This window comes from Gigantopelta aegis, chromosome 2 (assembly GCF_016097555.1).
Source record: "Gigantopelta aegis isolate Gae_Host chromosome 2, Gae_host_genome, whole genome shotgun sequence".
Taxonomy (NCBI): Eukaryota; Metazoa; Mollusca; class Gastropoda; order Neomphalida; family Peltospiridae; genus Gigantopelta; species Gigantopelta aegis.
The window spans coordinates 50,290,075-50,305,603 of NC_054700.1; the positions used below are offsets into that span (position 1 = coordinate 50,290,075).

The following is a 15,529-nucleotide window of genomic DNA, read 5'->3' on the forward strand; positions in this document are numbered from 1 at the left end:
AGTTACATTCACCCTGAGAGGACTCAGGTGTTTTCCAGCCAGTGCCCTGCATCCAGTACATCAAAGGCTGTGGTATGTAGTGTCCTGTCCATGCAAAAGTGCATGTAAAACACCCCTTGCTGTTCTGTTGGTAAGAGTAGCCTATGTGGCAGCAACAGGTTTCTTCTCTTACCCTCTGTAGACTACATGTCAAAATAACTAGATGTTAGACACCAAATAGCCACAGCTTAAAATGTGGTGAGGTAGGTGTCATCATAATCATATGAGACAGGGGGCATGGGGGTAACTGCCCCCTAGTGCTGGAGCAAGTCCTTAAAATTGGGCAAAAACGATAAAGGTGTTCGGGCAAAATGTGCTAGCCTGAAGTCTTTTCCATCTACAGAAATATCTACATGTTAACTATAACATTTTATTATTTGGCGATCTACACTTAACTAATCAGGAAAATATATACTTTTTAAATACGTTTTGAAACTTAATAGCACTGTTACATTTCTCTACCTGTATTTTTTCTATGTACGTAGCTTTCCTTTCTGTAGCTCACTTTTATGTTATTCATCTACAATTATGTTTTATTATTATTATTGTTAGTTATTAACTGGACTTTGTCTGTCATCTTGTCAGTTTGTTTGTAAAAAAAAATGTAGGGAAAGGTCCTAATATAGGCTTGTAGCCTGTCGACTAATCCCATCAGTAAATGGAATAAAATATTATTTAAACTAAGTCTTTTTACCATGTATTTCCATCATGAGTTGTAATCCATGTGTACAGTACCCCCGATTCTATCGGAGGGCGGACTCGGGATAGGCATGTTCGAAACCTTAGTGGTATATGGACACGTTAAACCAGTTACTAAGCTAAGTAAATAATCCATGTAAAAATGTGTAGTGATTCGCTTGCAACCCTATATAGTCGCTTGGGAGTAATGCTAATAATAATAACAGAAAAATATTATCCAGATTTGGGCGTTTCCGTTTAATGTGGGTAAAAACCATCCATATGCTCCTCAACAAATATGGGAGCCTGTACGCCCACGGGTGTCATTAACCAAATGTACAGTAACATTTACTTCATTACATATATAGCTCCCGGTGTATATAACAAATCCATGATGTTAACCAGTCCCAATTATTTCAGTAATAATGATTTTCTTTTCTATTTCTTTAATCATAATATATTTGACTTTACACAGGAAAACTGACTGAAGCTGAGAAACAAATAAAAACACTGGAGTCAGAGTGTAAAAAGCTGAAGCTGAACATTGATGAAAAAGAAAAAGAAATTAGAACCATCAAAGGTATAAATAAATATATATCATCTGGATATCAATTATCATCTGGATGCACTATATCTTAAAATAGCAATTGTGCATCGACTTGATCATCAAAGGAAAGCTATGACGTCAAATGCAGAAGTCTTTGGTTGATGATATAAGTACCGGATATAAACAATTAAAAATACCATGTAACTAAAAGTACTATTTTCCCCACACTATATAGTGACTATGTTGCTACTGGGCTATATGGTTTACATGTGACAATTATAGGGTTAAAATTTATTTTAATTATTGATGTGTATGATTAATATGGAATTTATGGACCACCACACATCATTTCCAGTTGTTTGGAGTTATTTTTCTTGAATATCGAAGTTATCTGGATATTCCTCTTCAAAACCCATACCGCATCAAAAAGGTTAGAATATATTAAAACAAACTGTAATTCTGCTCTTCAAATGACGTGGTATAATCTTTTTAATAAAGGTCTGGATTTACATGCACCATACCACGTACATCAAAAAGGTTAGAATATAGGCCTATTACAGTATACACACATAAGTAAAATAAAAATAAAAATCACACTATAACTTAAATTTAATGTTTATATTTTAAGATATATTTAAGATACGGTTTTATCTCTGTCAATAATAGCAAGAAAAACATTGTTATTTCTACACTACACGAGATTGTTGCTTTTCCGCTTCAAAACCCAAACTGCGAGGATTAGTAATTCAAAATGCATTGACTATACAGAGATCTGCTTACCATAGCTAAAACAAACCTGCATGTGTTCTAAAAAAGTACTTTAATTAAACCATGTACATGTATATACTAACGTGGTTTTACTCATTGGTGTAGCCATATATGGTATGTGCTTTACTATCTGTGGGAAAGTGCATATAAAAGATCCTTTGTTGCATTAGGACAAATGTAGCGGGTTTCCTCTGATGACTACAAGTCAGAATTACCAAATGTTTGACATCCAATAACCGGTGATTAATTAATCAATGTGCTCCAGTGGTGTCATTAAACACAAAACAAACAAAAACTCTTTCTATTTATTTAGCAAAAAGTTTGTTTTGTTTAACGACACCACTAGAGCACATTGATTTCTTAATCATCAGCTATTGGATGTCAAACATTTGGTAATTCTGACATATAATCTTAGAGAGGGAACCCACTACATTTTTCCATTAGTAGCAAGGGATCTTTTATATGCACCATCCCACAGACAGGACAGCACATACAACAGCCTTTGATACACATCTATTAAGCAAATGCTAAAATGTTGGACTTCGAAAAGCCGTAGGTTAAAATGTGTGGAGGTGTCATTAAGTAAACATTCCTTTCCTTTAGATAATTCACCGAATCTGCATGTTCATTATTGTTTTCTACTTCATACAGAGAAAGTGAGTGAAGCTGAAAAACAAATAAAAAGACTCGAGTCACACTGCAAAGACATGAAGGATGACATTGCAAACAAAGAAAAAGACCTTGGACAGACAAAAGGTAATGGTATATACAGGTAGTACAGTAGAAGCAGGGGTTGAAATAATCAATCACTTGATGTACATGAAAAAATTAATGTCAATATCAGCCAAGTGCACTTTAGTTGGTTCCGGGGGCAGGATGTATAGGCGGTGGGCCCATTGGTCAATTTCTCGTTCCAGCCAATGCACCATGACTGGTATATCAAAGGCTGTGGTATGTGCTATCCTGTCTGTGGGATGGCATATATACCTTTAGATGCAATAGCAGTAGAAGTAAAACCTCAAGATGACAACATGAGGACAAGAACTGCAGAAGGTTGCCCAGTGGTAAAGTGTTCGCCTGATGCGCAGTCGGTCTAGGATCGATCCTCGTCGGGGGGCCCATTGGTCAATTTCTCGTTCGGCCAGTGCACCACAACTGATATATCAAAGGCTGTGGTATGTGCTATCCTGTCTATGTGATGGCATATATACCTCTAGATGCAACAGCAGTAGAGGTAAAACCTGTCTGTGGGATGGCATATATACCTCTTGATGCAACAGCAGTAGAGGTAAAACCTGTCTGTGGGATGGCATATATACCTCTAGATGCAACAGCAGTAGAGGTAAAACCTGTCTGTGGGATGGCATATGTACCTCTTGATGCAACAGCAGTAGAGGTAAAACCTGTCTGTGTGATGGCGCCTATAAAAGATCCCTTAATTGTTACTAATGAAAATTGTTGCGGGTTTCCTCTCTATGACTGTCAAAATGACAATATGTTTGACATCCAATAGCCGATGATTATGTCGTTAAAGAAAACAAACTTTTTTTTTAATTGGTTCCTAATTGGCCTTTAATTGGTGTTTGTGTGTGTGTGCGTGTGTGTTCATATTTGGGTGTGGGTTTGTGTGTGTTTGTGTGTGTGTGTGTGTTTGTGTGTGTGTGTGTGTGTGTTTGTATGTGTGTTCTCTCTCTCTCTCTCTCTCTCTCTCTCTCTCTCTCTCTCTCTCTCTCTCTCTGTCTGTCTCTCTGTGTGTCTCTCTGTGTGTCTCTCTCTCTCTCTCTCTCTCTCTCTCTCTCTCTCTCTCTCTCTCCTCTCTCTCCTCTCTCTCTCTCTCTCTCTCTCTCTCTCTCTCTCTCTCTCTCTCATTTCTTTCCTATGGTAATTACTCATTTTAAACATTATAATTACTTCTTTTGTTGTAGCCTATCTCAAGGAGACGGAGACTGTGTCTGTTCAAGCGCAGGTTCGTGAAAACCAAACTCGGGCTATCTTAGATCAGGTCTGCAGGGAACTTGCACAATTACAAAGTAAGTTTAATTATTGACTATCCTCGTGAAAACCAAACTCGGACCATCTTAGACCAGGTCAGCAGGGAACTTGCACACTTACAAAGTAAGTTTAATTATCGACTATCCTGGTGAAAACCAAACTCGGACCATCTTAGACCAGGTCAGCAGGGAACTTGCACACTTACAAAGTAAGTTTAATTATCGACTATCCTCGTGAAAACCAAACTCGGACCATCTTAGACCAGGTCAGCAGGGAATGCACACAATTACAAAGTAAGTTTAATTATCGACTATCCTCGTGAAAACCAAACTCGGACCATCTTAGACCAGGTCAGCAGAGAACTTGCACAATTACAAAGTAAGTTTAATTATCGACTATCCTCGTGAAAACCAAACTCGGACCATCTTAGACCAGGTCAGCAGGGAACTGGCACAATTACAAAGTAAGTTTAATTATCGACTATCCTCGTGAAAACCAAACTCGGACCATCTTAGACCATGTCAGCAGGGAACTCACACACTTACAATACAAAGTAAGTTTAATTATCGACTATCCTCGTGAAAACCAAACTCGGACTATCTTAGACCAGGTCAGCAGGGAACTTGCACACTTACAAAGTAAGTTTAATTATCGATTATCCTCATGAAAACCAAACTCGGACCATCTTAGACCATGTCAGCAGGGAACTCACACACTTACAATATAAAGTAAGTTTAATTATCGACTATCCTCGTGAAAAACAAACTCGGACCATCTTAGACCAGGTCAGCAGGGTACTTGCACAATTACAAAGTAAGTTTAATTATCGACTATCCTCGTGAAAACCAAACTCGGACTATCTTAGATCAGGTCAGCAGAGAACTTGCACAATTACAAAGTAAGTTTAATTATCGACTATCCTCGTGAAAACCAAACTCGGACCATCTTAGACCAGGTCAGCAGGGAACTGGCACAATTACAAAGTAAGTTTAATTATCGACTATCCTCGTGAAAACCAAACTCGGACCATCTTAGACCAGGTCAGCAGGGAATGCACACAATTACAAAGTAAGTTTAATTATCGACTATCTTCGTGAAAACCAAACTCGGACCTTCTTAGACCAGGTCAGCAGAGAACTGGCACAATTACAAAGTAAGTTTAATTATCGACTATTCTCGTGAAAACCAAACTCGGACCATCTTAGACCAGGTCGGCAGGGAACTTGCACACTTACAAAGTAAGTTTAATTATCGACTATCCTCGTGAAAACCAAACTCGGACCATCTTAGACCAGGTCAGCAGGGAACTGGCACAATTACAAAGTAAGTTTAATTATCGACTATTCTCGTGAAAACCAAACTCGGACCATCTTAGACCAGGTCGGCAGGGAACTTGCACACTTACAAAGTAAGTTTAATTATCGACTATCCTCGTGAAAACCAAACTCGGACCATCTTAGACCAGGTCAGCAGGGAACTGGCACAATTACAAAGTAAGTTTAATTATCGACTATCCTCGTGAAAACCAAACTCGGACCATCTTAGACCATGTCAGCAGGGAACTCACACACTTACAATACAAAGTAAGTTTAATTATCGACTATCCTCGTGAAAACCAAACTCGGACTATCTTAGACCAGGTCAGCAGGGAACTTGCACACTTACAAAGTAAGTTTAATTATCGATTATCCTCATGAAAACCAAACTCGGACCATCTTAGACCATGTCAGCAGGGAACTCACACACTTACAATATAAAGTAAGTTTAATTATCGACTATCCTCGTGAAAAACAAACTCGGACCATCTTAGACCAGGTCAGCAGGGTACTTGCACAATTACAAAGTAAGTTTAATTATCGACTATCCTCGTGAAAACCAAACTCGGACTATCTTAGATCAGGTCAGCAGAGAACTTGCACAATTACAAAGTAAGTTTAATTATCGACTATCCTCGTGAAAACCAAACTCGGACCATCTTAGACCAGGTCAGCAGGGAACTGGCACAATTACAAAGTAAGTTTAATTATCGACTATCCTCGTGAAAACCAAACTCGGACCATCTTAGACCAGGTCAGCAGGGAATGCACACAATTACAAAGTAAGTTTAATTATCGACTATCTTCGTGAAAACCAAACTCGGACCTTCTTAGACCAGGTCAGCAGAGAACTGGCACAATTACAAAGTAAGTTTAATTATCGACTATTCTCGTGAAAACCAAACTCGGACCATCTTAGACCAGGTCGGCAGGGAACTTGCACACTTACAAAGTAAGTTTAATTATCGACTATCCTCGTGAAAACCAAACTCGGACCATCTTAGACCAGGTCAGCAGGGAACTGGCACAATTACAAAGTAAGTTTAATTATCGACTATTCTCGTGAAAACCAAACTCGGACCATCTTAGACCAGGTCGGCAGGGAACTTGCACACTTACAAAGTAAGTTTAATTATCGACTATCCTCGTGAAAACCAAACTCGGACCATCTTAGACCAGGTCAGCAGGGAACTGGCACAATTACAAAGTAAGTTTAATTATCGACTATCCTCGTGAAAACCAAACTCGGACCATCTTAGACCAGGTCAGCAGGGAATGCACACAATTACAAAGTAAGTTTAATTATCGACTATCTTCGTGAAAACCAAACTCGGACCTTCTTAGACCAGGTCAGCAGAGAACTGGCACAATTACAAAGTAAGTTTAATTATCGACTATTCTCGTGAAAACCAAACTCGGACCATCTTAGACCAGGTCGGCAGGGAACTTGCACACTTACAAAGTAAGTTTAATTATCGACTATCCTCGTGAAAACCAAACTCGGACCATCTTAGACCAGGTCAGCAGGGAACTGGCACAATTACAAAGTAAGTTTAATTATCGACTATCCTCGTGAAAACCAAACTCGGACCATCTTAGACCATGTCAGCAGGGAACTCACACACTTACAATACAAAGTAAGTTTAATTATCGACTATCCTCGTGAAAACCAAACTCGGACTATCTTAGACCAGGTCAGCAGGGAACTTGCACACTTACAAAGTAAGTTTAATTATCGACTATCCTCGTGAAAACCAAACTCGGACCATCTTAGACCAGGTCAGCAGGGAACTGGCACAATTACAAAGTAAGTTTAATTATCGACTATCCTCGTGAAAACCAAACTCGGACCATCTTAGACCAGGTCAGCAGGGTACTTGCACAATTACAAAGTAAGTTTAATTATCGACTATCCTCGTGAAAACCAAACTCGGACTATCTTAGATCAGGTCAGCAGAGAACTTGCACAATTACAAAGTAAGTTTAATTATTGACTATCCTCGTGAAAACCAAACTCTGACCATCTTAGACCAGGTCAGCAGGGAACTTGCACACTTACAAAGTAAGTTTAATTATCGACTATCCTGGTGAAAACCAAACTCGGACCATCTTAGACCAGGTCAGCAGGGAACTTGCACACTTACAAAGTAAGTTTAATTATCGACTATCCTCATGAAAACCAAACTCGGACCATCTTAGACCAGGTCAGCAGGGAATGCACACAATTACAAAGTAAGTTTAATTATCGACTATCTTCGTGAAAACCAAACTCGGACCTTCTTAGACCAGGTCAGCAGAGAACTGGCACAATTACAAAGTAAGTTTAATTATCGACTATTCTCGTGAAAACCAAACTCGGACCATCTTGGACCAGGTCGGCAGGGAACTTGCACACTTACAAAGTAAGTTTAATTATCGACTATCCTCGTGAAAACCAAACTCGGACCATCTTAGACCAGGTTAGCAGGGAACTGGCACAATTACAAAGTAAGTTTAATTATCGACTATCCTCGTGAAAACCAAACTCGGACCATCTTAGACCAGGTCAGCAGGGAATGCACACAATTACAAAGTAAGTTTAATTATCGACTATCTTCGTGAAAACCAAACTCGGACCTTCTTAGACCAGGTCAGCAGAGAACTGGCACAATTACAAAGTAAGTTTAATTATCGACTATTCTCGTGAAAACCAAACTCGGACCATCTTAGACCAGGTCGGCAGGGAACTTGCACACTTACAAAGTAAGTTTAATTATCGACTATCCTCGTGAAAACCAAACTCGGACCATCTTAGACCAGGTCAGCAGGGAACTGGCACAATTACAAAGTAAGTTTAATTATCGACTATTCTCGTGAAAACCAAACTCGGACCATCTTAGACCAGGTCGGCAGGGAACTTGCACACTTACAAAGTAAGTTTAATTATCGACTATCCTCGTGAAAACCAAACTCGGACCATCTTAGACCAGGTCAGCAGGGAACTGGCACAATTACAAAGTAAGTTTAATTATCGACTATCCTCGTGAAAACCAAACTCGGACTATCTTAGACCAGGTCAGCAGGGAATGCACACAATTACAAAGTAAGTTTAATTATCGACTATCTTCGTGAAAACCAAACTCGGACCTTCTTAGACCAGGTCAGCAGAGAACTGGCACAATTACAAAGTAAGTTTAATTATCGACTATTCTCGTGAAAACCAAACTCGGACCATCTTAGACCAGGTCGGCAGGGAACTTGCACACTTACAAAGTAAGTTTAATTATCGACTATCCTCGTGAAAACCAAACTCGGACCATCTTAGACCAGGTCAGCAGGGAACTGGCACAATTACAAAGTAAGTTTAATTATCGACTATCCTCGTGAAAACCAAACTCGGACCATCTTAGACCATGTCAGCAGGGAACTCACACACTTACAATACAAAGTAAGTTTAATTATCGACTATCCTCGTGAAAACCAAACTCGGACTATCTTAGACCAGGTCAGCAGGGAACTTGCACACTTACAAAGTAAGTTTAATTATCGACTATCCTCGTGAAAACCAAACTCGGACCATCTTAGACCAGGTCAGCAGGGAACTGGCACAATTACAAAGTAAGTTTAATTATCGACTATCCTCGTGAAAACCAAACTCGGACCATCTTAGACCATGTCAGCAGGGAATTCACACACTTACAATACAAAGTAAGTTTAATTATCGACTATCCTCGTGAAAACCAAACTCGGACCATCTTAGACCAGGTCAGCAGGGAATGCACACAATTACAAAGTAAGTTTAATTATCGACTATCTTCGTGAAAACCAAACTCGGACCTTCTTAGACCAGGTCAGCAGAGAACTGGCACAATTACAAAGTAAGTTTAATTATCGACTATTCTCGTGAAAACCAAACTCGGACCATCTTAGACCAGGTCAGCAGGGAACTTGCACAATACATACACTAGATAATAATGAGACTTAAGGAATAAAGTAAAATAGTAATAATAATTCCAGTGCTGACCATATGGAAGGAAGGAAATGTTTCACTTAACGACACACTCAACACATTGTACTTACGGTTATATGGCGTCAGACATATGGTTAAGGACCACATAGATATTGAGAGAGGAAACCTGCTGTCGCCACTTCATGGGCTACTCTTTTCGGTTAGCAGCAAGGGATCTTTTAAGTGCACCATCCCATAGACAGGATAGCACATACCACGGCCTTTGATGTACCAGTCGTGCTGACCATATGGATTCCAAATCATGTCACTGCATGCATTCCATACATTCGACTTTTGTTACCCGTACATGGCCCTCATAGCCCTATAATGTAACCAGCGGCAAGCATATGGCAAAATGACGTAACAAAAATTAATCAAATGAGAGTGCTCTTCTATGCATCATGGACACCCGAGTCCTGCGACCGGACTCGAAGCTTGCTACACTTAGCCTGTGCCCGAGTACTTCTGGAGGCCCTAGCTTTTAGATTGACTTTCCTATAAATATATATTTTTGACATGGCTCCATTTTCATTCATTTCATTCATCCATTCATCCATTCATCCATTCATTCATTTATTCATTCATCCATTCTTTCATACATTCATCCATTCATCCATTCATCCATCCATCCATCCATCCATTCATCCATCCATCCATCCATTCATCCATCCATCCATCCATTCATCCATCCATCCATCCATTCATCCATTCATCCATTCATCCATCCATCCATTCATTCATTCATTTTATCATACAAATGTTTTTTTACTTAAAGGGACAGACTGTAGTTTTTAAACACTAAGGCATATTTTTCACCTAGACCCTGGATTCAACCCGTAAAAATAGACACTAAGTTTGGTTAATTTACAAACCTGTAACAAATTTGGATACAACAGAGTGAAACAAGAGTCCATGACATTGAAATAACCCTTAAACGTAGACTAAAACGTGACTAAATAACCGTTACTTCTCAGACATGCGTGCATTTTTAAAAATATGAAAAATGCATTTTGTAGTATTAGAAACACCAGGATGACCAGAAACACTTTGGTTGTACAGAAATGGATAATCTAAACAATAAAATATAAGTAATGTTTGATTTCAGTGATCATAAATGGCTCTAATAGTGAGAAATATGCTGTAGTGTTTAAACACTAGGGTCTGTCCCTTTAAAGTTTGTGTTTTTAACTGTGAGATATACCGAGTATACATAAACAGTTGACAATATTCACTTTGTGATGATCTAGGTATTACATGAATTTCTGTTTCTGCAGATTGAGAGACAGTTTCGAAAATGTTAATGCCATGGTTTTGTCGTTCATGCATAATATATAACTAGTTCTGTTTTGTATTTTGTATTAGGCACATGGGAAATGGCTCTTAGTGAAGTATAGGAAGGGGAGGCAATTTATATTTCTGTTTGTACTTAACAAATTCTGTGTTCTTATTTTCCTCCTTCGTTAGGTGTGCAAGCCATGCATGATGCACAGCTCAGTTCTGTGAGAGCCAATTTCGAGTCTGAACTGTCAGAAAGGCAATCAAGAATTCAAGGACTGGAATCTGAGTTAGCCGTGGTAACAGACCAGAAAGACCACTTGTTAGGTACAGTACTCATATAATTATATATAAATATACAGTTGAATCCTATTGGCTTGAATTCTGTCGGTGCTTGAGAAAGTGTTTGACCCATCGGGTAGTTCGACCTAACCATTTGGTCAACATCGTGTAAGTGGAACTCAGGACTTCGTTTTTGGTTCGAGCATTGCGGTGTATTTGACCCTCCTGAGTTCGACCCAACGAGATACTACTGTATTATATAGTGAAACCTGTCTAAACCAGTCCCTGGACAAACCGGAATCCTGTCAAAACCAGCCAAGTTTCATGGTCCTGAATTTTCCAAATTCTAAAATGTGACCCTCCATATATACTCTTCAAACAAGGAAACTTGACAGAATCAAAGACAGCATAAAGACAATCAAGTAAGTGAGGAAATGGTGATGCAAAAACACTAGAAAACATGTTCGATTCGCATAGTCAATGTTTGTACTGAAACGCAAAAGTGTAATCCTCAGAGAAGCATGTGCATCATGAAATTCTGTAACTTTGCATGCCGAACCCTCTGTTGGTGGGCATAAAAGGCCACGTTAGCAGTGATTCAAACAGACCGCATAACAACACTGTAGGTAACGCAATAATACCAAGATTAACGTCAGCTCAACGCAGTAATGCCATTGGAAGATTGCAAGCAGGGGAATTCAACAAGCTGTGCAAAGGCACTTTGGTATCTCCAGACAGACCATCTCTGCTTTATGGGCACGGTACAACACCACTCAAAATGTTAATCCTCAGAGAAGCATGTGTGGAATGACATGGTGTTGCAGGATCTCATCTCTGCAGTGCCACAATGTCCAGACATTACCTATGCCTGCCCATTTCCTGGATTTAAACCCAATAGAACATCTATGGGATGCACTAGATCAGCGTGTGTGCCGGAGGAATCCACCACCCCAAACACTTCCGCAACTTCTTACGGCACTGCAGCATGAGTGACAGAACATTCCATAACCTGTTGTGCAACGTACGTTTGTTTCCATGCATCACCATGCATCACCGTTGTCAAGCTGTCATCAGGGCTCGTGGTGATCATAACCGATACTGACATTTTGCCCACCCCTATGTCACATACAGTATATGCCTGTGTACATGTATCAGATGGATTCCCAGAGATACTGTTTCGGACATGTACAGAGTTATCCCCTTCTCATGGCGTCTTGATCTTTGGTTGCTTGTATCATGTCTACCAGGTTTTTTTTGTTATTAAACTTTGAAAATCAATGTCAAGTTTCTTTATTTGAAGAGCCATGCCTTGTGACCATAGGAACAAACACTTCTTCGGTTACATGCCTTGTGATCATGGGAACAAACACTTCTTCGGTTCCATGCCTTGTGATCATGGGAATAAACACTTCTTCGGTTACATGCCGTGTGATCATGGGAACAAACACTTCTTCGGTTACATGCCTTGTGATCATGGGAACAAACACTTCTTCGGTTCCATGCCTTGTGATCATGGGAACAAACACTTCTTCGGTTACATGCCGTGTGATCATGGGAACAAACACTTCTTTGGTTACATGCCTTGTGATCATGGGAACAAACACTTCTTCGGTTCCATGCCTTGTGATCATGGGAACAAACACTTCTTCGGTTCCATGCCTTGTGATCATAGGAACAAACACTTCTTCCGCTCCGTGCCTTGTGATCATAGGAACAAACACTTCTTCGGTTACATGCCTCGTGATCATAGGAACAAACACTTCTTCGGTTCCATGCCTCGTGATCATAGGAACAAACACTTCTTCCGCTCCGTGCCTTGTGATCATGGGAACAAACACTTCTTCGGTTACATGCCTTGTGATCATAGGAACAAACACTTCTTCGGTTACGTGCCTCGTGATCATAGGAACAAACACTTCTTCGGTTACATGCCTCGTGATCATAGGAACAAACACTTCTTCGGTTCCATGCCTTGTGATTATAGGAACCCATCGGAAACTGTTTATATTATTTTTGTTGAATAGTTGTACTCGATATAATAATGGTTGTAAGCTCTTGACTGTCCCTTTAAGGTGAACTTCATGCAATAGGGGCCAGGAGTCATTAAAATATTACATAGTGCTGTTGTTAGTGCAGGGTTTAGAACCATAGGTTATGTGCAGGTGAGTGGATGTACTAGACATAGTTACATAGTGCTGTTGTTAGTGCGGGGTTTAGAACCATAGGTTATGTGGAGGTGAGTGGATGTACTGGACATAGTTACATAGTGCTGTTGTTAGTGCGGGGTTTAGAACCATAGGTTAGGTGCAGGTGAGTGGATGTACTGGACATAGTTACATAGTGCTGTTGTTAGTGCGGGGTTTAGAACCATAGGTTATGTGGAGGTGAGTGGATGTACTGGACATAGTTACATAGTGCTGTTGTTAGTGCGGGGTTTAGAACCATAGGTTATGTGGAGGTGAGTGGATGTACTGGACATAGTTACATAGTGATGTTGTTAGTGCGGGGTTTAGAACCATAGGTTATGTGGAGGTGAGTGGATGTACTGGACATAGTTACATAGTGCTGTTGTTAGTGCGGGGTTTAGAACCATAGGTTAGGTGCAGGTGAGTGGATGTACTGGACATAGTTACATAGTGCTGTTGTTAGTGCGGGGTTTAGAACCATAGGTTATGTGCAGGTGAGTGGATGTACTGGACATAGTTACATAGTGCTGTTGTTAGTGCGGGGTTTAGAACCATAGGTTATGTGCAGGTGAGTGGATGTACTGGACATAGTTACAGGGGTGCTGTTGTCAGTGCGGGGTTTAGAACCATAGGTTATGTGCAGGTGAGTGGATGTACTGGACATAGTTACAGGGGTGCTGTTGTCAGTGCGGGGTTTAGAACCATAGGTTATGTGCAGGTGAGTGGATGTACTGGACATAGTTACAGGGGTGCTGTTGTTAGTGCGGGGTTTAGAACCATAGGTTATGTGGAGGTGAGTGGATGTACTGGACATAGTTACAGGGGTGCTGTTGTTAGTGCGGGGTTTAGAACCATAGGTTATGTGGAGGTGAGTGGATGTACTGGACATAGTTACAGGGGTGCTGTTGTTAGTGCGGGGTTTAGAACCATAGGTTATGTGGAGGTGAGTGGATGTACTGGACATAGTTACATAGTGCTGTTGTTAGTGCGGGGTTTAGAACCATAGGTTATGTGGAGGTGAGTGGATGTACTAGACATAGTTACAGGGGTGCTGTTGTTAGTGCGGGGTTTAGAACCATAGGTTATGTGGAGGTGAGTGGATGTACTGGACATAGTTACAGGGGTGCTGTTGTTAGTGCGGGGTTTAGAACCATAGGTTATGTGGAGGTGAGTGGATGTACTAGACATAGTTACAGGGGTGCTGTTGTTAGTGCGGGGTTTAAAACCATAGGTTATGTGGAGGTGAGTGGATGTACTGGACATAGTTACATAGTGCTGTTGTTAGTGCGGGGTTTAGAACCATAGGTTATGTGGAGGTGAGTGGATGTACTAGACATAGTTACAGGGGTGCTGTTGTTAGTGCGGGGTTTAGAACCATAGGTTATGTGGAGGTGAGTGGATGTACTGGACATAGTTACAGGGGTGCTGTTGTTAGTGCGGGGTTTAGAACCATAGGTTATGTGGAGGTGAGTGGATGTACTAGACATAGTTACAGGGGTGCTGTTGTTAGTGCGGGGTTTAAAACCATAGGTTATGTGGAGGTGAGTGGATGTACTGGACATAGTTACATAGTGCTGTTGTTAGTGCGGGGTTTAGAACCATAGGTTATGTGGAGGTGAGTGGATGTACTAGACATAGTTACAGGGGTGCTGTTGTTAGTGCGGGGTTTAGAACCATAGGTTATGTGGAGGTGAGTGGATGTACTGGACATAGTTACAGGGGTGCTGTTGTTAGTGCGGGGTTTAGAACCATAGGTTATGTGGATGTGAGTGGATGTACTAGACATAGTTACAGGGGTGCTGTTGTTAGTGTGGGGTTTAGAACCATAGGTTATGTGGAGGTGAGTGGATGTACTGGACATAGTTACATAGTGCTGTTGTTAGTGCGGGGTTTAGAACCATAGGTTATGTGGAGGTGAGTGGATGTACTGGACATAGTTACATAGTGCTGTTGTTAGTGCGGGGTTTAGAACCATAGGTTATGTGGAGGTGAGTGGATGTACTGGACATAGTTACATAGTGCTGTTGTTAGTGCGGGGTTTAGAACCATAGGTTATGTGGAGGTGAGTGGATGTACTAGACATAGTTACAGGGGTGCTGTTGTTAGTGCGGGGTTTAGAACCATAGGTTATGTGGAGGTGAGTGGATGTACTGGACATAGTTACAGGGGTGCAGAAATGAAAAATGTTTAACTAGCCCACCGGACCAGAATCAACAAAAATTTACTAGCCCACCAGAATTACTATTGGTCCGCCAGTCTAGAGAACAATATATTATTAACAATATTATAATACACAGTGTCTTCATTTCAAATTCTATACATGTATATAGATATATTGACAAAACATTATTCAGAACACTTGGTAAGTGATCAACATCACGGGGTAAACCAAATCAAAGAGATAGGTAGACTATTGGACTGGTAGTTGTATTTTTTAACTCGTCCATCAGAATTTTTA

General features: G+C 40.5%; 1 protein-coding gene across 3 annotated transcripts in view; it reads left to right on the plus strand.

The window, feature by feature from the left end:
• Positions 1–15,529, plus strand: part of LOC121386671 (golgin subfamily A member 6-like protein 6) — a 59,594-nt gene that overhangs the window by 37,988 nt on the left and 6,077 nt on the right. For all 3 annotated transcript variants that reach the window (XM_041517676.1, XM_041517661.1, XM_041517668.1), the window contains 4 exons: positions 1,193–1,297; positions 2,684–2,788; positions 3,958–4,062; positions 10,793–10,930. In XM_041517676.1, coding sequence (XP_041373610.1) covers positions 1,193–1,297; positions 2,684–2,788; positions 3,958–4,062; positions 10,793–10,930 — 453 coding nt within the window. The remainder of the gene's footprint in view (positions 1–1,192; positions 1,298–2,683; positions 2,789–3,957; positions 4,063–10,792; positions 10,931–15,529) is intronic.